Raw genomic sequence first — 22,350 nt, forward strand, 5'->3', positions numbered from 1 at the left:
TTTCGCCCCCGAAAACCCCCATATAGCAAATTTCATCGAAATCGTTAAAGCCGTTTCCGAGATCCCCGAAATATATATATAAATAAACAAGAATTGCTCGTTTAATTAAAGGTATTAGATTAGATAGATAGATTCTATTTAACTTGTCTTAGTTCCATCCATTTTGTTCCGCAGCGCCATCTATTTAACAGTAGAGGAACACGACTTTTTATACATATACTTGGTCAACCAGATCTTGATAGTAGAAAAAGGCGGCAAATTTGAAAAATGTAGGCGCGAAGGGATATCGTCCCATAGAAAATTTGAATTTCGCGCCTTTTTTTACTGACAAGATTTGCTTGACCAGCTATATGAACATAATATATAATATAGACTGGCCTTCAATCAGATTGTGCAATAAAATCCAGTCTGGACACTACTTTAGCGTAATCCATCTGGATCCAGACATTCCAGACCAAAAAAAAAATTAAACGTCAGAAAAGTTAATGTTATTGTCAAATTCCTCTTTAGAAAGTTTGTTTTGACGAAATTTCATGATTTTTTAATACTTATCAAAGTGTTATTTACATAAATAGTTAAATCAGTATAGCTCAGATTATAAAAGATAACGCTGCTACGTAATCGTTTTCTTCATGCGATATTCATATTTTTTATTACATGTTCCATTGTTTTCTTTATCACATATTGTTGGCAAACCATTCAGTCGCATTGCAAGTGTAACGCCAATTATGGAGTCTCGTCGTCAAGCTTTACTTCTATCTTCATCAAATTGCCATGGATATACCTTGCTCGAGTTTGCTAAAGAAGAAATAAGCTCATTCTTACAGAAGTAAGTCTTCTATTTATAATATTTTGCTTGCTGTTTTACTTTACAGAATCACGAAACTAATAAGTATTGAGTAGTGGCAAAAATGATAAGGTGATGTGATGTATGTAAAAAATATATTTTGGTTTCAGAAATAATGTGCACGATCTAATCTTTGTGCCTTACGCTCAAAATGATTTTGATGGTTACACATTAAAAATAAAACAAATTGTAAATCCGTGGGGATTTAATGTAACAGGACTGCATACATATCCTGATCAGCAAGCTGCAGTTAATTCTGCCAAAGCAATATTTGTTGGTGGAGGCAATACTTTCCTCCTCCTGAAGCGTCTTTATGAAAAGAACCTGGTCAAACTTATCAGAAGCAGAGTTGATGAAGGTAACCTTTTGTACATAGGCAGTAGTGCCGGAACAAATGTGGCTACTAAAAGTATAAACACAACTAATGATATGCCTATTGTTTATCCACCAACTTTTGATGCTATTGGAATTGTGCCTTTTAATATAAACCCCCATTATATTGAAATAGAGAGTGAGACTCATAAAGGAGAGACAAGAGACCAAAGAATCAATGAGTACTTGGAAGTCCAAGGTGGTCCAGTGCTTGGCTTGCGGGAAGGATCAATGTTACATGTCAATGCATCCAAATTAACTATTAAAGGAACTGCTGGTGCTGTTCTCTTCAAAAAGTAAGACACAGATGTTCTATTTTTTATTACTGGAAATGCAAATTCTGTAGTGCTAACTAATTTATTGAAGATACCAAAGGAAAAAATTAATATAATAAGTATCAATAGAATTTTTAAAAAATACTTTTGTAAATATAAAACAACTTTTATTAGTAAGACCATAACTTGAAATGAACTGGTATTTAATACTACTATAACTATACAGGCTGTCTCTGACCATGGGGCTTTAAATCCAGGGCTCGATTCTATCTAGTGGTCCCCTTATCACTGATATGTTAAGAACCACTGCTAGTGTTTCATGAATATTCTTAGTATTAATATCTACAAGACAATGGATAATATAAAGTTTAGTTCTGCAGGGATCTAGAGTAACAAGAAGTGTGATATATTTGTTACCTTGAGAGTAGCACATAACACAATTATACATGTGGTGCAGTGGTGCTATTCTTATTCTTGTTGTTAGGGGCTATATGAGGCTCCATAGCCTATGTATCACTGCAACCATTGCTGATCTATTGTGATCGCCACCTATATGCAGTGGTGTTACTAAGAGGTATCTTTACCTGTGGAATGTCACATATTCTCTTTTGTATGGTAAATCCTACTTACAGCATACTACACACTTCAGATTGATACACTTTAACATGTTATAATTTACATACTATTTTAATTTTAGGGGCCAAGCTAAAACAGTAATCCCAGTTGGTGAAGACGTTTCATTCTTGTGCAAGGATGTCAACAGTGTCAGCTAAACAAACAAACGAATCTACATGAAGTTCAGTGTGATTGATTAATCATTATCAGCTATACACAACAATGTTTATTTATATTTAAGTTTTACTCTGTTTTGATATAAAAATATATTAAAAATAAGTGCAATAAAACAACCCAATTATAATTTATTTGTATATTTAATTATTTCAAGATACATAATGTAAATTTGACAGCACATATAGTTTCAGTGAGTTGGAATAAAACTTATTATATTAGCTTAAGAACACTAAAATATAGTCCTGTCATAAGCTACACCTATGACTTTCAATGTTAGATTTGTCACTGCACTCCACATCCCATCAATATGTTAAATTCCGACTATACACACATAGTTCACAGTTAAATTTCACTTCAGTTAAAGTCGATAAGTAAATAGTTTTTCATGTCTCGATTATTGCACTTATTTCAAATGAAATAGACGAGGTGCAACATCAATTGATCACCTTCGTCAGCCAGTAACCTCTGGCTGCATGAGGGCAGCCCTGGCGGCGTGGAACAGGTCGGGGTTGGGCGCGGCGCGGGCGTGGCCGGTGCGCTCGGCGGCGGGCAGGTGGCACAGGTAGCGCCGCAGCGCCAGGTCTCGGCGAGCGCTCAGGGCTCGAGTGATCTCGCAGCCAGATCCGAATAAAACGGCGCGCTGGCGTTTACGCTTCTGGACTGCTACCTGTGATATTCAACAAATTCATTAATCTAGGTCATTAACAAAGAGGACATTTTTGGAGATCGCATTGCGTTGTCGTGTGCGATCCTCGCGTCATGCCATGCCGCCTCTGACTTTCAGTTAGTCTGGTTAACGAGACTAAAGTTCGTGCAGATTTATTTCAGAGGTTAGGAAGGTTGCCGAGTGTAAAAGGTAAGGGGAGCTTCCACTACGATTCCTAGAACTTCGCGCGCGAGATGTATAGACAAGATACGGAAATAATATAATTTTATGTTCATCTTTTAAAACAGCTTTGTAAATAAATACCTGAATAGCAGCCACAGGATGCAAAGATTCCACATCTGGTGGAGCTGCAGGCTTCTCATCCTCTTCATGCTTTCCATTCTGATCTGGAGCATTTTCAGGAGGATGCTCCGAGCTTGGTTCACCCTTGGTAGTTTTTTGAGTAAGTAAACTTTCGGCATTTTTATGCAGTATGTGTTGAACAGTGTTTTTGCCCGCCATGTGCACAGAAAGGCCGAGACGTGCGAGAACGCGTTCAGGTTTCCAGCGGTCACGCGCCCCGCCAGTGGGAGCGGTTTGTTCTCGCCGGTGCACGTCTGCTACCAAACTAGCCCAATCTACTCCGAGCGCGTCTCCTAGGCCAGCTGAAAATGCCAACGCTTCGTTACATGTAACAATTATATAGTCAAAGGACTGTCTCATTTCAAACATAGATAGAGAGAATCATACTATCTTTGCCTTACACTAGTACTAGCACCCAAAAGAAAAGGATGAGTATAGTTGTTTTTGTTCTTATTTACTGACAATTTGGTTTACTTACAATTTCTAATCTGCTTTGCACTTTATGTACAATTTGAAAATTATATTTAGATGATTGCATTAAAACAAACCTCTTGTTCGCTCCTCCTCCAGCTCTCCATCTGATATTTCTTCAAAGTCTAGATCATTAACATCTTCATCATTCTTGGCTCCCGGGGAATCCTTTTCATCTCCAGCACCACTGGTATCCTAAAATATAGGATTAAGTTAGTAAAGGATGTTTCTTTTAACTTAAGTTTGCTATCTCCATTATTTAGTTTAGAGTACTTTCCCTCCAGGTGGTATTAGAATGGTGGATGGAAATTCCAGATGGTGACAAAAATACAGTAACTTGATTTACCTGAGTAGACTCTTTTTCTGAACCATCAGGTTTCACACTTTCATCCATAGGTTGAGCAGCTTGGCTGTCTTCATCCATTGATGGATCCATCATCTTAAACAAAAACACTCATTTATAAACAGCACAGTCAGCACACAACATTTAAGTGAACTAAATGATGACCTAGTAATTTAAGGTATACAGTCATTAGTATCAAAATATGTACCTATTCAAATAAGATCCTTCCTAGGTTTATGTGCCGTTATCCTAAAACAATAGGATCTGTTTTTGTGTATAATGTGTTTTGTGCAGAGTGCAGACGGTGGTGAGCGTGTAATGTGTGGTACTAACTACTGAACTAACGTAAAAAATATGTCGGTCATATGAGGCCAAGACACTCAAGACAGGTCACAAATAACCGTTACAGTCAAGTACACAAGGCTGTTAAAAAGAGACACTATAAGAAAATAAAGGTGGATGCTCACATCTTCTCTGTTTAAAATATCATCAGGATCATCGCTGATCTCGCTGAGGTCGTCCGGTATGGGCTTCTCGTCCGCGTCGGCCTCGCGCGGGGCGGCGGCCGCGGCCTCCTTGGCGCCGGCCTCCGGCTCCACCCGCTGTAGGCGACGTTTATCTCTCATGTCCATTCTCATACCACGATTATAATCATCTGAAAAATGGTATGAATACTAAATAAAATACCTATTAGTTTACGACTCCGAGGACGGACCAGAACACGGGAGGATTCAAGGTCACCGATTCTGGTTGTAAACGGTCTTAATATTATTTACTTCGCTAGAGACTTGTATATAACTACATACATACTCGTATTCCACATCGAAGGAATCTAAATTTAAAACCAAAATAACTTGGGTCTTAGGAGAATATAAAATTTGAGAGGTCCCACCGAAAACTTCGCGTGACGTCCGGGCGCTCTACCTATATATACCATTGACAGATAATTTCTTACCATGCATTCGACCGCGATGTGGTCCCGACGGGTGGCCTCTGTGATGCCACCCTTCCATATCCGCGTCCTTATCACCCCAGTCGTTCATCTGTAAACACCGTTTCCACGAATAAGTAGACTAACAATTTGAAAGACCTAAAATAATAATTAAAGCAACTTCAAAACGTACCAAAATGACGAAAGGGACACCCAAGGAATATGTGGGACAGGATAAAGCATGGATTTTCATAGGCTCTTTTACGGTAATCAATGGATTGGTACTGGTAAAGGGTTTGGTAGTAAATGCTCACCTAAGAACAGAAATGTAATAAATAAAATTAGCAAATGAATAGTGATAAGCTCATCAACATGAAATAATTGAGAATTACATATATGAATTCGTCATCATCAGTAGTTGACATCATTTGGGTGATATTGGATATAATGATCTTCCACAGCTACACAAACACTGCTCTTGCAACCTTCATTAGATCAACAGCTCGCCTTGTGGAAGATTTATCTACAAGAGATGTCTATTAAAGTAATAAAAAGACCTTAAAATTTACCTGTGGTTCATGCATGGGCCAATGTCTATCTCTGCTCCAATCTCCGCCGCGATAGTCTTCGCTATCCCACTCTTTGTGTGGATGCATATAACGCTCTCTGTCCATGGAGCCGGAGCGCCCTTCCCAAGAACGGTCGCGATGTGGACGTCGGTCGTCGTATCCTTCAATAAAAATTAAACATTTGTTCTTGGGCATGTTATCCAACAGTTTTTGACCATAAATAAATTCTAGGAAAGATGAGATAAAGAGTAAGAGTACCCAAAACCGACGAGTATGCATGAAATTTTGGAGCGAAAGAAGTATATCAGTATCATTGCAAGTGGAAGTCACAGGGAATCCATGTGAAAAAAGGTATGTATGCTTCTTAGTTCACATAGACATGGATGGTTATGGTTAGTAAGAGTAATACCACATGAATTGCTTAAAATTCTTACCCATATCAACACCGCGATGGTCACCCATGCGGTCAGCATACATCCTATCTTCATCTTCTGGATACCCTCTGGGTGGACCAGGCATATCGTATCCGGGATCGTAATGTCTATCTCTAGCGTAACCCGGTGACCTGTCGTCGTCCCTAGGACCGTCATCGTAGCGATCATCCATTCTTTCATATTGATCCATACCATGGTCATAGTTACGGTCCATACCCATTTCATAATCACCTCCTTCTCTATCCAAACTACCAATTCTATCTCTTTTACTTGACCTATCGCGTTCGAGCCTATCTTGTTTGCGGCCACCTCTTTCCGAATGTGTATCCTGACGATCTTTAGAAGTAGTTGAGTTCTTATCTGTTTCGAGAGCTCTATTAGAAATAGCCGCAAGGGCAGCTAAACGCTCTTCAGGCCTAGGCAGCAGTCTTTCCATAGGTTTGTTTGGTTTTTCAAGACCTTTATCTGGCCCTCTACTACCTAGGCCCCTATCACGCCCTCTACGCTTGCCGTCGTCACGTTTACTACCCTCTTTATTTCTCTCACGGCCTCTATCCTTTCTATCGTGTCTATCTTTATCGTCATGCTTTTCTTTCCTTTTTTCTAATGATCTATCTTTGTGATCACGACCTCTATCACGGTCCCTACTGGGAGATCGTTTTCTATGTCTATCAGTGCTACCTTCCCGTCTTACTTGCTTTTTCGGTGAAACTGGTCTACTTCTCTCGGAACTATCTTTTCGTCTGGGGTCTTTAGGGTGGCGAGGTGATCTAGACCTACCTTTTCTGGGCGATCGGCTGCGTCCGCCTCTGCGTTCCCTCTCTTTTTCGCGCTCCTTTTCTCTGTCCTTTTCTCTCTCTTTTTCTTTTTTGTCCTTTTCGCGGTCTTTACTCGAATGTGGGGAAGCACTCTTTTTGTCTCGCTTTGCTGGAGACTTACCATGTTTACCAACAGCCTTTGATAGACTCTTGGATGAGATTGGTGGAGTGCCACCAGATTTCTTCCCTGGTGACAGTGATTTTTTACCTAAAGCTGTTTTTGTCAAGGGCTTTTTCTTAGTGACATCAGTCTTTTTCAAAAGCCTGTCGTCTTTTTTAACACTTGTTTTTTTCGTTTCACTTCTGTCTCTTTTAGTGTCATTTTTTACAATTTTTTTTTTAGCTGGCGCATCACCATCCGATGAAGAACTAGAGTTTCGTTTCAATTTCCCTTTCTTCGTTTTTCGCCTTGCTTCCCTATAAAATAAATACTATGTGAACAACACCAACAATCAGAATAATGTAGAATACATTTCAGGGCTTTTGCCCAGCAGTGATCTTGATTTTCCTGAGCATCAAATATAGGATATATACAATAGGGATGATGACACATGTTGAATTTTATAACAAAATCTAGTAAAATAGATAGCAAACGAGCAATTTATCACAATAATGTGGATATTAAAATAAAATATTGAAAAATTACAAAATTACAGGACCTGAAAGTTTCAAAATTTAAGTTTTTTTTAACTTCCAAAAACGATAAAAGTAAGGGTACCATTCGATTCCTTACATTTCATCCAAAAAAATATTGTATAGCAACTATATACATAAACGCAATATTTCACCGACAAAAACGCACTTTTCTTGTTTTGTCCATACTACAAGATGAGCGATGACGTCACGGCCTCTGGCCGTTTTGTATAGGGCGTTTCGCGAGTGAAGTGCGACTGTCGGACTTTGACTACAATTTCTGACTTTTGTGTTACTTTAATGCAATGGGTCCCATATAGACATTTGATCCTAAAAACAAACCCGATCGATTGATACCATAAAAAATAAAAATAAAAATGGCATTAAAGCAACACGACAGTCGCACTTGACAATTGAAACGCCTCTAACTAAATTATATTGTAATGTGACGTCACATTACTGTAGTCTGTCCTACATGTATAGAAGATCAAAAAAATTGCTATTTTGACCCTTAAATATGACAACTATACAGAATGGATTTTCTTTTTGGGTCAGTGAGAGCAGCTACCAGATCCCGTGCTGCGACGAGAAAACGGTCTTAGAAGACCTTCCCTCGATTTCAAATTAATGAAGATTGGCTTTTACAGATTTTGGAAAAAACGTACAGGGTGCGAGAAAAAGGTAATTTTTGACAAACTTTTTTTTATGCCAATCAATCCCATTCCTATTGAGGATCAAAAGCATGTATGATTTATTTTTCAATAAAATGTAAGGAATAGATAGGACCTTTGTCTTTTTGAAACTTGTTAATCAAATTGAGAGTATGGAATTAAAGTGTCATTCAATAGAACTTGCTAACTATGTAAACAAAAGTTACTAAAGTCTATTTTTTTATTCCGTAGACTGAAATGACATTTCATAGTATGGGATGACACATGATGTTCATACTATGAAATGTCATTTCAGTCTACGGAATAAAAAAATAGACTTTAGTAAATTGACATTCAGTGTCAATTTTAGTATGGCGGTTTGTTTACATAGTTAGCAAGTTCTATTGAATGACACTCTACATGATACTATTGACATGCTTGAAGGCCCATGATTGCCAATATTTCACCAAATGTGCTTACAACTTTGGGGCTAAGTATTCATAAATTACGTCATTTGAAATGGGGGGGGGGTCTGGACATCGGGGTCGAAGCATGATTTTTGGATGATTTTAGGGGGGGGGGGGTCAAAAATCGTCAAAAATAGATGGTTGATCATTAAAGGCCACTGGCGCATTCCAGGGTTAGCCAACTAACTTAGAGTTAACCCTTTGTACTGGGAACACACAAGTGGCCCTAAATGGGATGTACCCAATATAATTTTACATAACATTTTCGCCTTCTCGCAATATTAATTGCTATAGCCAATAATTTTGGATTGGAAATTCATAATTTACTATCCATGCACAATTGCACACCACAGGGAGTAGGGTCATTGCGCTAGTTTCCGTCCATGCTCTAGTTTTCTTCCACTTGACAGATTAGCATATAATTAATTTCATTCTTAATTTGCTACTTGCAACATATCAGTTTTATATAGATATATATATTGTTTAGACATTAAGGATTGCAATCAGGGTTGGGCAAAATACTGGCTTCCACGTATTTGAAATACAAATTACAAAATACATTTTTAAAAGTATTTGAAATACAAAATACAAACTACTTTGGTGACGGGTATTTGAAATACAAAATACAAATTACAGTGTTTAAAATAATGTATTTCAATTACAAAATATACCTTTATTTATTTTTTTGTTTAGCATTTAGTTTTAACGTTAACGAATATCCTTTCATATAAACTTATAGGGTCATTGCGCTAGTTTTCGTCCAGCTCTAGTTTACGTCCACTTGACGAAATTTGAATATAGTATACCTACATTCCTGCACAAATTTGGACTGATTTCAATCCTTATGTCTAAGGCGTCTAAGCAATATATCTGTCTACATATAACAATGATATTTCGCAAAAAGGAAGCGCTGGTGGCCTAGCGGTAAGAGCGTGCGACTTGCAATCCGGAGGTCGCGAGTTCGAACCCCGGCTCGAACCAATGAGTTGGTGAAGAAAAACATCGTGAGGAAACCGAACTAATTCCAATTACGGCCCTAGTTTACCCTCTGGGTTGGAAGGTCAGATGGCAGTCGCTATCGTAAAAACTAGTGCCAACGCCAATTACTGGGATTAGTTTCCAAGCGGACCCCAGGCTCCCATGAGCCGTGGCAAAATGCCGGGACAACGCGAGGAAGATGAAGATTTCGCAAAAAGTAGTAAATTAAAAATGAAATATATTTTTGATAATCCGTCAAGTCGTCGAAAACTAGTGCATGGACGGAAACTACTGCAATGACCCTATCCCCTAGATTTAAACGAAAAGTTCCACGCAGAAGTTGACCTAATATAGATCCAGTATCCAGCCAATGAAAATTGTATCTCGGCTGGATCGGAGGTTCGCGGTCGGCTCACAGCTTGTGCGAGAGATTAGACATTTTAGGATTATAGAATTTAATAAAATGTATTTATAGAAATGTATTTTGAAGCTTGAAGTATTTGAAATACAAAATACTAAATACATGTGAGTGCAGTATTTGAAATACCAAATACAAAATACTTTTGAGGTAGTATTTGAAATACAAATACAAAATACTAATTTGTATTTCAAATACGTTGTAGTATGTGTACTAAGCCTCACCCACACACGTACGTAGTGGTAGTATATAATAACATGTACGCGTTAGTTTAACAGAATATATTCGTATTTAGACACCAACAGTTGTATCATTGACGCCACACCTTACATGGCGATCCTGCCAGTGCGGCCTCGCGCTGCACTGGCAGCGCGCTGCGCTTGCCAGTCAAGGACGTGGACAAAAATTAAAATTTTAAGCTAAAGGACTATGTTAAACAAAATTGTGTCGGACATTTGTGATTAAATCAGAACAAAGTGAAAATGGGATAAGTGAATATATTAAAATCGTGCATAATTGGACAGTAATTGCCAGGACTAGATACATATTATTTAAAACGAACTCTACACGCGGAAGGTTGTTGTAAAACATTGGTGGATGACTTTATTGCGGATTAGTATCATAAAAACGGTAAAAGTGGACAGTTTTGATACTTCAACAGAAAGACTCCAATAAAAAGTAAAATGCTGACGGGGGCAAAGCTTGTAATGATGGTTTGCAGCAGGGAGTTGTTGGTGTCCTTGGTCGAGTGTGGCGTCTGGAGGTCCAGGGACTACAAGGAAAGAGTAGGTTGGTGTGTGGAAAAACGATAAAGTGATAAGTGTAGTTTAGTGCTGTGCCGTGCAAAAAGGGACATTTAATTATTTAAATTGTTTATTTTTTATGTTAGCTCCATAGTTCAATTTTTTTTAATAATAGATACCTACATTTTAACGTTTTTGTTGGACTTTATATTAAAGGTCCGTATGTTAGTTTTTTAATGTGACTATTGAATAAAATCCTATTTTAGTAAGTATAACTATGCCCCTTGATGACAAAACCATAATATATGGGTGGTCTAAAATACATACATGTGATAGTTTCGTTTTATTAAATTTCATATATCTTATACTTAGTAAAATGACATGCTTTTATTCCTTATAACTTACAAATATGGCACATAACATAACGGCGGCGCGTAGACTCCTTAAAGGGATCGGTATGCGGCGTCTGTTATTTCATCTCTAATTTCATAGTTCGTGCACTGATTTAGATTACTTAAACATTATTGTAATGATATTAAATTAAAGAATAAGTAGTAAGTAATAATTAAAATATTTCAAATCTCAGATCTTAAAATATAGAAGTATGTCAGTACCGACTTTTAACCATAACTACTTTATTTTTAATTAGAATTCGAATTGTGTTTTTTTTTATGATAGCGAGTTACAATTTTATCGGACAAGACTTTTTTTTAAATTCACGGATCTGACATATTTAACAAACAAGATAATGACAAAGTATTAAAATTATGGATATTATGACTTTTAAAGTAAATAGTGGTACTGCAAAGAAGATCAGTCTTATTGTAGGTGTATGGGCTTGTTTAGGAAAAGATTTAACGTTGGTTTTTAAGAATTTAAAGAGCGCAAGTTTCGTATAAATGTTAGTAAATGAATGTTTGTGGTAAGTTTAAGAAAGGTAAGGAATGTGAAATAATGGTTAGCATGGTTGTCGATTGTATTATTAGTAAAATGGAATTTGTATGTTATTGGAAAAGTGGTGTGAGTGTATGGGAAAACTTAAACACGTAAGTTTTTCAAAGAACGATTAGCCTGATCAACTAAGAGTTGCTGAAATTCTTATATGTTAAAGTTTTCATGGTGTTTGAGTTATTATGTGGTTGCATTTTGAGTGATGGTTTATTTTGAGTGGGAAATGAAAGAAAGTCATTGAAAAATAAATAATTATGTACCTATCGCATCTTCGGTGGCCCGAGAGGCGGCCTTGAGCGATTAGGTTAGCAAGGGTACGCCAGGATACAAGGCAGGCACGGAATCCTTGGTGGTCTGACCATGATTCGGTCGAGTATCAATCGTGGAGACTCCTTGGACACACGGAATGATATTATGTATGGATGTGTTAAAAGAACTGCCTTTATAAGTATAAAAATAGTATGTATGCGCGCTTTAAATAAAATGTCCTTGTATCCTGAGCAAATAAATAAATAATTATAGTAAGGTCGGCCGACCACATATGTAAAAGCGTTGCGTACCCTTGATCTTTGATTTCAGTGAAGCATAAAATATGCCACTATAAATGAATAAATTAAATAAAATAAAACAAAGAAAATATATTTAAATGAACGATGGCAATGCTGCGAGCATCATGGGCACCTTTGCGCCGGGAACGACTTGAAGCGTTGTCTTTTTTTTTTAATTTATAATTTTAATTTGTAATTTTAGATATAAATATTAAATTTTAATTATATGTCTATACCTAAGTACTTCGTACTTTAAATGAATGACGTCATAATAAAATAACTTGCAAGGAACTGATAATGTACAATAAAAAATTAGAAATGATATTATAAGGTACCAATGACGAGTAACATACCTATGTTTGTAACTAAGTAAGACTTAAAAGGACGAAGAAACGAATTGTATTGACGAATACACTACCAAATTTGGAAATAGTTCTTGTAATTTTTGAATTTAGTTCAATAAATATGTCTAGTGTAGTTTTTAAGTGTTTATCTTTTTTTTGTGTTTTCATTTTTATTAGAGTTAACATACATATTAGTAGTTTTTTTTAATAAATGTTGTTTATCATTAATTTTAATATATATTATATAAATAAGTAAATGAAGTTATTTTTGTGTATTTAAGTAGGTATATTTCATAGAGTAAGTTATATAACGATAATTAAAATAAAGTGGTTCGATTCGTCATCAAGGCATTCATAAATATTTTTTTATATTATAAATTTTTATGCCATAATTTTGCTATCAATTGTATGTTTTGATTGTAAGTTAAATTGTTTTGATTTAATAATTAATTTTCTTTTAAATTTGGATTTATCTACTTACTGCTTTGATTGTTTTCATGTACAATCCTTTTTTTTGTGTAATCATTGTTTTACTACAATGTATTCAATGCTTACGTAAAAAAAAATAGATTAAGTTTTATATTTTAATTTTTTTTTTTCTTCAAAGGGGGAGGTGTAGTATGTGTACTAAGCCTCACCCACACACGTACGTAGTGGTAGTATATAATAACATGTACGCGTTAGTTTAACAGAATATATTCGTATTTAGACACCAACAGTTGTATCATTGACGCCACACCTTACAACGTATTTCAAATACATGTAATTGAAATACTGCCCAACCCTGATTGCAATAAATCCAAATTTGTGCAGCAATGTAGGTTTATATTTATATTCAAATTTCGCCAAGTGAATTCTAATAATATATGATGCAAATATGGGTGATGTCATAGTTTCATAGAAGATTGACATTTAAAATAACACTTGCGCAGTATATGCTATCAAAATCGCTGCAGAGTTATCTTGGTCTAACTATATGAGCTCTATCTGACATTTTGAAATATGCAGAATTGCAGAATTTCCCAAACGCACCAGACATCATTTTCAAGTTTATTGTTCCATGCATGTTGACTATGTAATAAGTATTTTGATCATGACATTTTGCATTTAAGTATAGAGCTATTTTGATAGCAATATTTTTTTTATAATACCTGTGTAATCATATAACAGCTAAATTAAAACATGATTTTCTCACCGTCCAGAAGAAGAGGAAGATGAGCTTCCATCAGATGACGAAGAAGACACGCTTGAAGAGCTGGAGCTCCTCGAAGACGAGGAGCTCGACACAGGCTTCTTTTTTTCTTTCCGCATATCTTTTCCAGATTCCATCTTTAACTGCAATTCGAGTTCACGCTGAAGCTGGAGCCTTCGTTTCTCCAGCTCGTCTGTGTCCACACATTCTAGGTCATTTTGGTCCCAGTTGTCAAGTTCACCATCGGGACTGCGGCCCGACCGCACGACTACTGCCGAATGAAGCCTACTTTTAGCATCATCTTTCACTAATCGTTTTTGTTCACTGTCTTTATTAGCCGCCCGCTGCTTCGAAGGGCTAATTAATGTGTGTGTGGCAGCAAATTTGCAACTTTTACCGTAAGCGCAACTTCCGTGTTGAGCCCACTGTCTACAATGTTCACTTGTTTTTTTTGCACTAGTTTTCTTGGTTCCGAGACGCTCGAAAACACTAGGTCTGTTGGCTAGGTCTTTCGATTTCGGAATTTCGACAGTAATTTTTCTTTTGCCTTGTTTTGACATTATAAAGGAAAAACATTGGTCTCACTTGAAAACAGAATTAAAATAAAAGATATTCCCCGGCGTCCGACAAACGCCATTCGCCATTGTTGATTTGGTTATATTTTTAATTTGAATGACCATAGAAAAAGGAACCGTTCTATAATAGGTGTAGAAATGCAGCGGTTCCAACGGTGTCTCAAACAAACTAAAGTCGTTCCTTTACACGCACCTCACGAACACAACATTTGTATTACGCTATGTATGACGCATATACTATAAAATTATTACTTTATTTGCATTCACATATTGTTAACAGCAGCGTTAAAACTGCTATATTTTATAAAAGTATTAATATTATTTTACAGAACATTTACAAAGTTTCGCAATGAAACGATTTCCGCGTACATTAGCTTGCAACCAAAGAGTATAATAACTATATATAGTAAAAGAGAGCCAACTCGCGATAAATGTCAAAAAACGTCTACACAAACGCTCCAAGCGGAATTTGACCAAACTAACCTTTACGTATGTGTGCGTGCACAGTGCACACATGCATAATAATAATACTATGGCGCCAGTATGGCGCCTTTTTCCTTGACCGTTTACAGTGAACTACAAATTTGAGGTTTCCATTCTTTCACCTTATTGCAAATGCAAAGCAATCACGTGAAAAATGAATACACCTCATTGTAGTACACTGTACACGGTCAAGGAAAAAGGCGCTAATATATTATGTAATACCTAATTACCTATTCATGCAGTGAAGATTTACGACAACCTATTTATTTAGTATTTTATAAATGTTTACACCAAAGAATATTTTAGTCGCAAAAGTAAAAACACGGATGTGTAAAAAATGGCATTTATTTTTCATTACTTACATGCATAACAAACCATAAAAATTATATTTTCTACGGGTACCACTTATAGTAAATTAGTTCGAAATATAACAAATCCACTATTAAAACTTAGACCACACTTGAATTGACGCGTTTTGGAGTAATTTTGTTTTGATTCGCACAGCCGATAAGGCAATATCGTTTTTTTCTCCCAGGCGCACACATTTTCATCAATTTATAGTGATTAAATTAAATTATTAATATATAATTTCAGAAAATTTAAGTTTTCTGTTTGACTTTTATAGTTTGACGGTTACTATGTTTTTTTGTTTTAACGTTTCCTTTCACGTAGGACACTTGGCGAATCTATTTAGTTAGTTGTTGTTAATAAAAACGATTATATTATGTTCATATAAATAAAATGATATTAAAACGAATATAAACGATATAAAAAATGTGAGGTACTAAAATTACAGAAAAATTTAAACGTTTTATACTTGAAACGGAATTTGTGTCAAAAATGCAAAGACATTTTTTTTTTCTTTTTAATAATTATGGGTTGGATGCGAGTTTTTTAAACACATGTTTTTCCGCGGTGGCGCCATCTGTTTGATTCATTTGGAAGCATCAGGTGAGGAAATATTGCACTGATATGATGCTACTGCGGATACAGCGCTGATTTCCATACATAAGGTTTAAGTTTCCTGCCCCTGCTTGCAACTGCATGCGTGCAAAAAAAGTTATAACTGTCATTGTCGTAGTCGTAATATTGACATTGACATTCCATACCGAGGCCGAGGATAGAATAGCGTTATTTGTCGGTTTGTAAGATTTAGGTACATATTTCTGATTAACTTCTGACCACAATCTAGCAAAATGCCTTTACTAGATGGTAAAGAGATCGAAATATTCTTTGTGAGTATCTGCTATGTTATATTATTTTTATATACGATTTGTTTTTTGTAACCTAGTTTTGTATAACGCTAATAGGTTATTGTAGTTGAACCATGGCTATATTGGCTATTAGTAGCAAAGGTTATTCTAGAATCTAGTTACTTGTCGAAGCAATTCTGTAAACTATCCTTATTATCAGCGTAATAAATAAATATTTGGGTACTTATAACATTGTACCCAAACAGTACAGATCAACCTAGCCCCAAACTAAGCAAAGCTTGCATTGTACTATGGGTATGGGTGACGAAATGCACACTTATATAGATAAATATATACTTACTAAGATACCTAGATAACACCCATAACTCAGGAACAAACATTCATGATACACAAATAAATGCCCTTACCAGGATTCAAACCCAGGACCTCCTGCTTCGTAGGCAGGGTCACTACCAACTAGGCTAGGAGATCGTTAGTGATGATGATGATGGCGACCTTCACTTATCACTGCGGGTTTTTTATTTGGCTTGCCAGGCCAAATTCACTGTGGGTTTTTTATTTGACTTGCCAGGCCAAATTGTTCTTTAATTAAATACCATTAATCTTTAATTATGTTATGATCTAGTAATTGAATCTAATTATATTATGATTTAATAAAATTAATATTAGAATTTGACCTTCTTTCAGAGTGAAGAAGATTTACCATATGAAGAGGAAATATTAAGAAACCCATTTTCAGTGAAACATTGGCTAAGATATATAGAACATAAAAAAGGTGCATCCAAACATGAGATTAACATGATTTATGAAAGAGCTCTGAAGGAACTGCCTGGGTCCTTCAAACTGTGGTACAATTACCTAAAACTCAGAAGGGCACAAATAAGAGGCCGCTGTATAACAGACCCTTGCTATGATCATGTGAACAATTGCTTTGAAAGATCATTGGTCTTCATGCACAAAATGCCTAGAATTTGGATGGATTACTGTTCTTTTCTGACTGATCAATGCAGGATAACAGTGACAAGAAAAGCATTTGACAGTGCTTTACGGGCATTGCCAATTACCCAGCACCACAGGATATGGCCTCTGTACTTGAGTTTCTTAAAAAAACACAACATTCCTGAAACCGCTGTAAGAGTGTTTAGACGTTATTTAAAGTTAAGCCCTGAAGATACAGAAGAGTACATTGACTATCTAATTTCAATTAATAAACTGGATGAAGCTGCAGTCAAACTGGCACAAATAGTGAACATTGAGAATTTCCAGTCGAAACATGGCAAATCAAACCATCAGGTATGGAATGAGTTGTGTGAATTAATTTCTAAAAATCCAGACAAAATTCATTCACTGAATGTGGATGCTATTATTAGAGGAGGTCTGAGGCGCTATACAGATCAGTTGGGACATTTGTGGAACTCTCTTGCAGATTATTATGTCAGAAGTGGCTTATTTGAAAGAGCCAGAGATATCTATGAAGAAGCTATTCAAACTGTGACTACTGTTAGAGACTTCACTCAAGTTTTTGATGCATATGCTCAATTTGAAGAGCTTAGTTTAAGCAAAAAAATGGAAGATGTTGCCAAAAAAACAAACCCATCTGAAGATGATGATATAGATTTAGAATTGAGACTTGCCAGATTTGAATACTTGATGGAAAGAAGATTACTGCTCCTCAATTCAGTCCTTTTAAGACAAAATCCTCATAATGTGGCTGAATGGCATAAAAGGGTTAAACTTTATGAAGGAAAACCACACGAAATTATTGACACTTACACTGAAGCTGTACAGACAGTAGACCCGAAACTTGCTGTTGGAAAACTGTACACTCTATGGGTTGGTTTTGCCAAGTTTTATGAAGAAAATGACCAAATAGAGGATGCAAGATTGATTTTTGAGAAAGCAACACAAGTGAGCTATGCAAAAGTGGATGATTTGGCATCAGTTTGGTGTGAGTGGGCTGAAATGGAAATCAGACATGAAAATTATGAAGAAGCACTTAAACTTATGCAAAAAGCAACGGTGCTGCCCAGCAGGAAAGTTGCGTATCATGATGATACAGAGACAGTCCAGATGCGTTTATACAAGTCATTAAAAGTTTGGTCTATGTATGCAGATCTTGAAGAAAGTTTTGGTAGTTACAAGTCCTGCAAAGCTGTTTATGATCACATTATTGACTTGAAAATTGCTACTCCACAGATAATAATAAATTATGGTCTCTTCTTAGAGGAGCATAATTATTTTGAGGAGGCATTCAGAGCTTATGAAAAGGGCATTGCACTTTTCAAGTGGCCCAATGTATATGATATTTGGAATACATATTTGACAAAGTTTTTGAAAAGATATGGTGGCTCTAAACTTGAGAGAGCAAGAGATTTGTTTGAACAGTGTCTGGAACACTGTCCTGCAGAGTTTGCAAAGTCTATTTTCCTGTTGTATGCAAAATTAGAGGAAGAACATGGCCTGGCTCGACATGCCATGTCAGTTTACGAGCGCGCAACCACTGCAGTTTTACCAGAGCAAATGTTTGAGATGTTCAATATATACATTAAGAAAGCTGCCGAAATTTATGGTGTCCCTAAAACACGTCAAATATATGAAAAGGCGATTGAAACTTTACCAGAAGAAAAAGCGAGAGAAATGTGTATTTGTTTCTCTGAAATGGAAACTCGTCTTGGCGAAATTGATAGAGCTCGAGCTATATACGCACATTGCAGCCAAATGTGTGATCCTAGAATAACTGCCGACTTTTGGAATACATGGAAAGAATTTGAAGTCCGTCATGGTAATGAGGATACAATGCGTGAAATGCTTAGAATAAAGAGAAGTGTACAAGCCACATACAATACTCAAGTGAATATGATGTCTGCTCAGATGTTAAGTTCTGCCGCACAGGCAGCGGGCACAATTTCCGATTTGGCACCAGGAATGAAGGACGGCATGAGAATGTTGGAAGCCAAGGCAGCTGAAATGGCTGTTGCAAATAAAGGAAATATTATGTTTGTGCGGGGTGAGACACAAGGCCTCAAGGAGAGTGCAGATAAGGTGGTCAATCCTGACGAAATTGACATTGATGAGGACTCTGGAAATAGTAATGATGAAGATGATGATACTGTAACTGCTCCAGTTCAGAAGAAAGAAATACCAGCTGCTGTATTTGGAGGGCTTGTACCCAGCACTAGTAAAGATAGTGATTAAACAATTTGCGATTTAAGTTTATAATAATAAATCAATCATTTAATTATAATTTCCTACATATCGAAGTTTCATTTACAAACATCTACTAATTAAGAGTGTATTCAATACAAAAACATTTGATGCACTTTTTATTATTATATTTTCTACGGAATATAATGGAATAAACATAAAAAAATATGAAATAATTAGCCAAATTCGTAAATTAATTATGGTGTCAGTACCTATTGAATTCTTAAATATTTAATTGAACACCTAAATATAGGAGTAAAACTTCACATACTACTATGATGTGACTATGCTAGTTATGAATCAATTACTGCATTGGTGGTGGAAAAGTATGTACAGTCAAAGAGTTTAACTTCAGTACTATTTTGTACATCATTGTCACAGTAACAATCAATCAGTAAGTTACTAGGGAGTAGGGACCTCATAGTACGAAATGGTACTAAAATTAAATTCCTTGACAATACACACAATATTGTAAAAAATAATTTTATGGAACCTAACATCCATTTTCTGAGCTTTTTAATGTAAGTAATTGGCTCACAGTAATAACCTTTGGATATAAGTTATAGTATAACTTAGTGATTTATGTCAGAATCAATTAGACAAAATAAAATGCAATAATGTTAATAGTGTGTCCTGTATTAATGACATTGTTCAGTACATAACATAAAGTATGAAAAACATAATATTTCAAATTATATCTCTTGGTGGTGTGATAAAATGCAATGAGTTTGAATACATGCTTTGGTGTTGAGAGTAATTTAGTATACTGATGTCATTGTGTACACCTCCAAACATAATAAGTTCACCGTTTCCTTTAACAAGTGAATACATGACAAGTTCCTCTGGGGCTCCAGTTGTTTCACCTAGTCGTGGACACAACCAAGAAACATAATTAAATGAGTTGCCATTTAACACAGTGGATATATCAAGAACATGCATTGTCAATGTGTTTCGTTTAATCTTCTTCACAGCAGGCCTTTGGGGATTTTCAGCTTCAACAGGTGGTTCTTCCCTTCTGTTTTCAAGATGGGCAATTTGTCTTTGATTGATTAGGTCATTTTCTGGGGGTGCAGTGTTTAAGCTGTTGTCACAAGCAAATGCTGCCATCCTGTATTTGTTAGCCTCTTGCAGTTGTCGAACTATCTTCATACCTTTGTTCTGAAAATTAAAAATGTATTATGTAAATATTTAACTTAACAACTATTTTATATTCTTTTTTTTAGTTACTTATGGCACTTATGGACATCTTACCTTATTTTTATTTCTTCTCAAAATAGACTCTTTCCTACCTAAGTCTAAAGCACTGCCTGATGGTTTCGAGTCTGAACTTGGACCAGCAGCAGCATTATTAGCGTTAGAACTAGCATTTTCATCACTAGCATTAAATATAGGGAATCTTCCTTGTTCATGACTAGGACCTGCTACTGGCTCATTACTTTGATTCAGTTGTTGTCTGGCAGCATTCAAAGCCTGTCTTGGTAAAACCCCTCTCCTTCCGTTTATATTTTGATCTCTGTCCAATGGCCTTTGTAAACTTTGTTCCACTCTTACTGACACTGGAGCACCTTCAGGTCTGCTAAGAGCCGAGAGCCTTACAGCTGATGTCACTAAAGGCTTGGCACAGTTCCAACCATACCGTGTCCTGCTTAAACTGACTATCTTATCTCCAACCCTACATGCAGGATTACACCATATGTTGGCTGCGGCCCATTCTTTATTTTTTACAGCCAGCTCCTTCCATGTCCACGTTGGGCCCTTCATGGTTAATATCCAGCAATCACTGTACACAAACCGATTGTGCAAGGTCTGTACCCCTCCTAGTAACATCACTATATCAGAGTCCAGAGGCACAAGTGATTGGGCATACCTGGGAGAAGGCCTAGGCTTGGTTGTTGCTTGTTTTTTCCAGTTCAGAGTGGTCAGGTCCAGCACCCACACATCATTTGAGCATTGAATTTGATAATTTTGAGCTGGTGACATTACAAGCCCTCCAAAAACAACCATTTCATTATCCCGAATGCATGCAGAATGTCCTGCCATGGGGGGTGGACTGTTGGTAGCATTAATCAAGATCCACTTATTAGTGCTGACACAGTAAAAATGAATGTCATTAAACATGGTAACATTTTGATAGTACTGTGAGAGTGAAGGATATGTCCACCCACCAAACACAATAAGGAAATCTTTATAGCTGACCATAGATGTGTATGCTTTTGGTACTGGATATGTTCCAGTGGCAAGTGGCCTCACCCACTGCCTCTTGGACAAGTCAAACCTCCATAAATCATTAAATGATGTGGCGTTGGTGGTGCAGCCTCCAAATATGTACATGTTATTATCAAGTATACAAGCGGAATGAGAGAATCTTCGTGTTATGGTTGGTAACAGATCTGTGGGTGCTATTTTCTTCCATAAGATGTTAAATTCTCCTACAGCTTTAACCAGCTTCATCGACGTTTTACGCAAGACATCTGTAAGAAAACAACATCTTAACATGAACAATGTTTAATACTAATACCTATGACTATAACTTCAGTATGTCATTCCTGCTAGATACATTATCTTTAATGAAGAACTTACTCTCTGCACAATTGTACCATCTTTTACAAACAGTTTTACAATTTTGTAGATCTTTGTAAGGTGGCAAGAGACCTAAAATAAATTCTAACACTTCGTCTGGGAGGTCTTCAATGGTACTCCTCAATGTTTGCTGTCGTAAAGATTGATGAATAACATCCATAATTTTACATTTATTTTTACTTCACTCAATTATGATTTTTATTAATATTTCTATTGTTTTCGTATCATTTAGTCTTCCTCATAAGTATCGTAACATAAAGTACTAGCTAGAGAAAATGGAAATAATGGTATTTGATCAAACGACAACATTGTCAAGTTTGACATTTGATGATTGATATCGAGTCGCGTTCAGAACTTCAGAATTTAGATATCACTCATATAATAATCAAGACATAAGAAGAAACTATTTTTAAAATACTCTGAGTGAAATTTGTTTCATACGTTTTTCAAATATTTGGTCAAGCAGATCTTGACAGTAGAAAAAGACGGCAAATTTAAAAAATGTAAGC

General features: G+C 36.2%; 4 protein-coding genes across 5 annotated transcripts; 2 read left to right on the plus strand and 2 right to left on the minus strand.

Annotated features, from left to right (window-relative positions):
* Positions 1-578: 578 nt before the first annotated feature.
* Positions 579-2,308, plus strand: LOC134648438 (probable alpha-aspartyl dipeptidase). Its single transcript, XM_063502959.1, has 3 exons — positions 579-829; positions 958-1,515; positions 2,192-2,308. The coding sequence occupies exons 1-3, from the start codon at positions 633-635 to the stop codon at positions 2,265-2,267; spliced, it is 831 nt and encodes a 276-aa protein (XP_063359029.1). The 5' UTR covers positions 579-632; the 3' UTR covers positions 2,268-2,308.
* A 345-nt stretch (positions 2,309-2,653) lies between these two features.
* Positions 2,654-14,451, minus strand: LOC134647859 (zinc finger CCCH domain-containing protein 13-like). The gene is made up of 9 exons (XM_063502199.1): positions 13,789-14,451; positions 6,044-7,278; positions 5,610-5,770; positions 5,065-5,152; positions 4,577-4,764; positions 4,113-4,205; positions 3,844-3,961; positions 3,257-3,597; positions 2,654-2,953 (listed from the first exon to the last, which is right to left on the minus strand). The coding sequence occupies exons 1-9, from the start codon at positions 14,343-14,345 to the stop codon at positions 2,738-2,740; spliced, it is 2,997 nt and encodes a 998-aa protein (XP_063358269.1). The 5' UTR covers positions 14,346-14,451; the 3' UTR covers positions 2,654-2,737.
* A 1,514-nt stretch (positions 14,452-15,965) lies between these two features.
* LOC134647855 (pre-mRNA-splicing factor syf1 homolog) lies at positions 15,966-19,310 on the plus strand. The gene is made up of 2 exons (XM_063502190.1): positions 15,966-16,078; positions 16,745-19,310. The coding sequence occupies exons 1-2, from the start codon at positions 16,040-16,042 to the stop codon at positions 19,250-19,252; spliced, it is 2,547 nt and encodes an 848-aa protein (XP_063358260.1). The 5' UTR covers positions 15,966-16,039; the 3' UTR covers positions 19,253-19,310.
* A 565-nt stretch (positions 19,311-19,875) lies between these two features.
* Positions 19,876-22,101, minus strand: LOC134647856 (F-box only protein 42-like). 2 transcript variants are annotated; one of them, XM_063502191.1, is made up of 3 exons: positions 21,842-22,101; positions 20,513-21,732; positions 19,876-20,419 (listed from the first exon to the last, which is right to left on the minus strand). In XM_063502191.1, the coding sequence occupies exons 1-3, from the start codon at positions 21,999-22,001 to the stop codon at positions 19,949-19,951; spliced, it is 1,851 nt and encodes a 616-aa protein (XP_063358261.1). In that variant the 5' UTR covers positions 22,002-22,101; the 3' UTR covers positions 19,876-19,948. The 2 variants fall into 2 exon arrangements, with proteins under 2 accessions (XP_063358261.1, XP_063358262.1); XM_063502192.1 differs by having other exon boundaries at positions 20,242-20,419; positions 20,551-21,732.
* Between the last annotated feature and the right edge of the window lie 249 nt (positions 22,102-22,350).

This window comes from Cydia amplana, chromosome 5 (genome assembly GCF_948474715.1).
Source record: "Cydia amplana chromosome 5, ilCydAmpl1.1, whole genome shotgun sequence".
In the NCBI taxonomy this organism is placed as follows: Eukaryota; Metazoa; Arthropoda; class Insecta; order Lepidoptera; family Tortricidae; genus Cydia; species Cydia amplana.

What these genes read in the sequence shown, in the direction of transcription:
- LOC134648438 (XM_063502959.1), top strand. Translation starts at nt 633, where the DNA reads ATGCGATATTCATATTTTTTATTACATGTTCCATTGTTTTCTTTATCA. An exon ending in ATAAGCTCATTCTTACAGAA is followed by an intron (nt 830 to 957) that starts GTAAGTCTTCTA and finishes TTTTGGTTTCAG; the next exon opens with AAATAATGTGCACGATCTAA. An exon ending in GGTGCTGTTCTCTTCAAAAA is followed by an intron (nt 1,516 to 2,191) that starts GTAAGACACAGA and finishes TTTTAATTTTAG; the next exon opens with GGGCCAAGCTAAAACAGTAA.
- LOC134647859 (XM_063502199.1), bottom strand. Translation starts at nt 14,345, where the DNA reads ATGTCAAAACAAGGCAAAAGAAAAATTACTGTCGAAATTCCGAAATCG. An exon ending in GGCCCATGCATGAACCACAG is followed by an intron (nt 5,153 to 5,609) that starts GTAAATTTTAAG and finishes CGGTGTTTACAG; the next exon opens with ATGAACGACTGGGGTGATAA. An exon ending in ACATCGCGGTCGAATGCATG is followed by an intron (nt 4,765 to 5,064) that starts GTAAGAAATTAT and finishes ACCATTTTTCAG; the next exon opens with ATGATTATAATCGTGGTATG.
- LOC134647855 (XM_063502190.1), top strand. Translation starts at nt 16,040, where the DNA reads ATGCCTTTACTAGATGGTAAAGAGATCGAAATATTCTTT. An exon ending in AAGAGATCGAAATATTCTTT is followed by an intron (nt 16,079 to 16,744) that starts GTGAGTATCTGC and finishes ACCTTCTTTCAG; the next exon opens with AGTGAAGAAGATTTACCATA.
- LOC134647856 (XM_063502191.1), bottom strand. Translation starts at nt 22,001, where the DNA reads ATGGATGTTATTCATCAATCTTTACGACAGCAAACATTGAGGAGTACC. An exon ending in ATGGTACAATTGTGCAGAGA is followed by an intron (nt 21,733 to 21,841) that starts GTAAGTTCTTCA and finishes GTTTTCTTACAG; the next exon opens with ATGTCTTGCGTAAAACGTCG. An exon ending in TGAGAAGAAATAAAAATAAG is followed by an intron (nt 20,420 to 20,512) that starts GTAAGATGTCCA and finishes TTTAATTTTCAG; the next exon opens with AACAAAGGTATGAAGATAGT.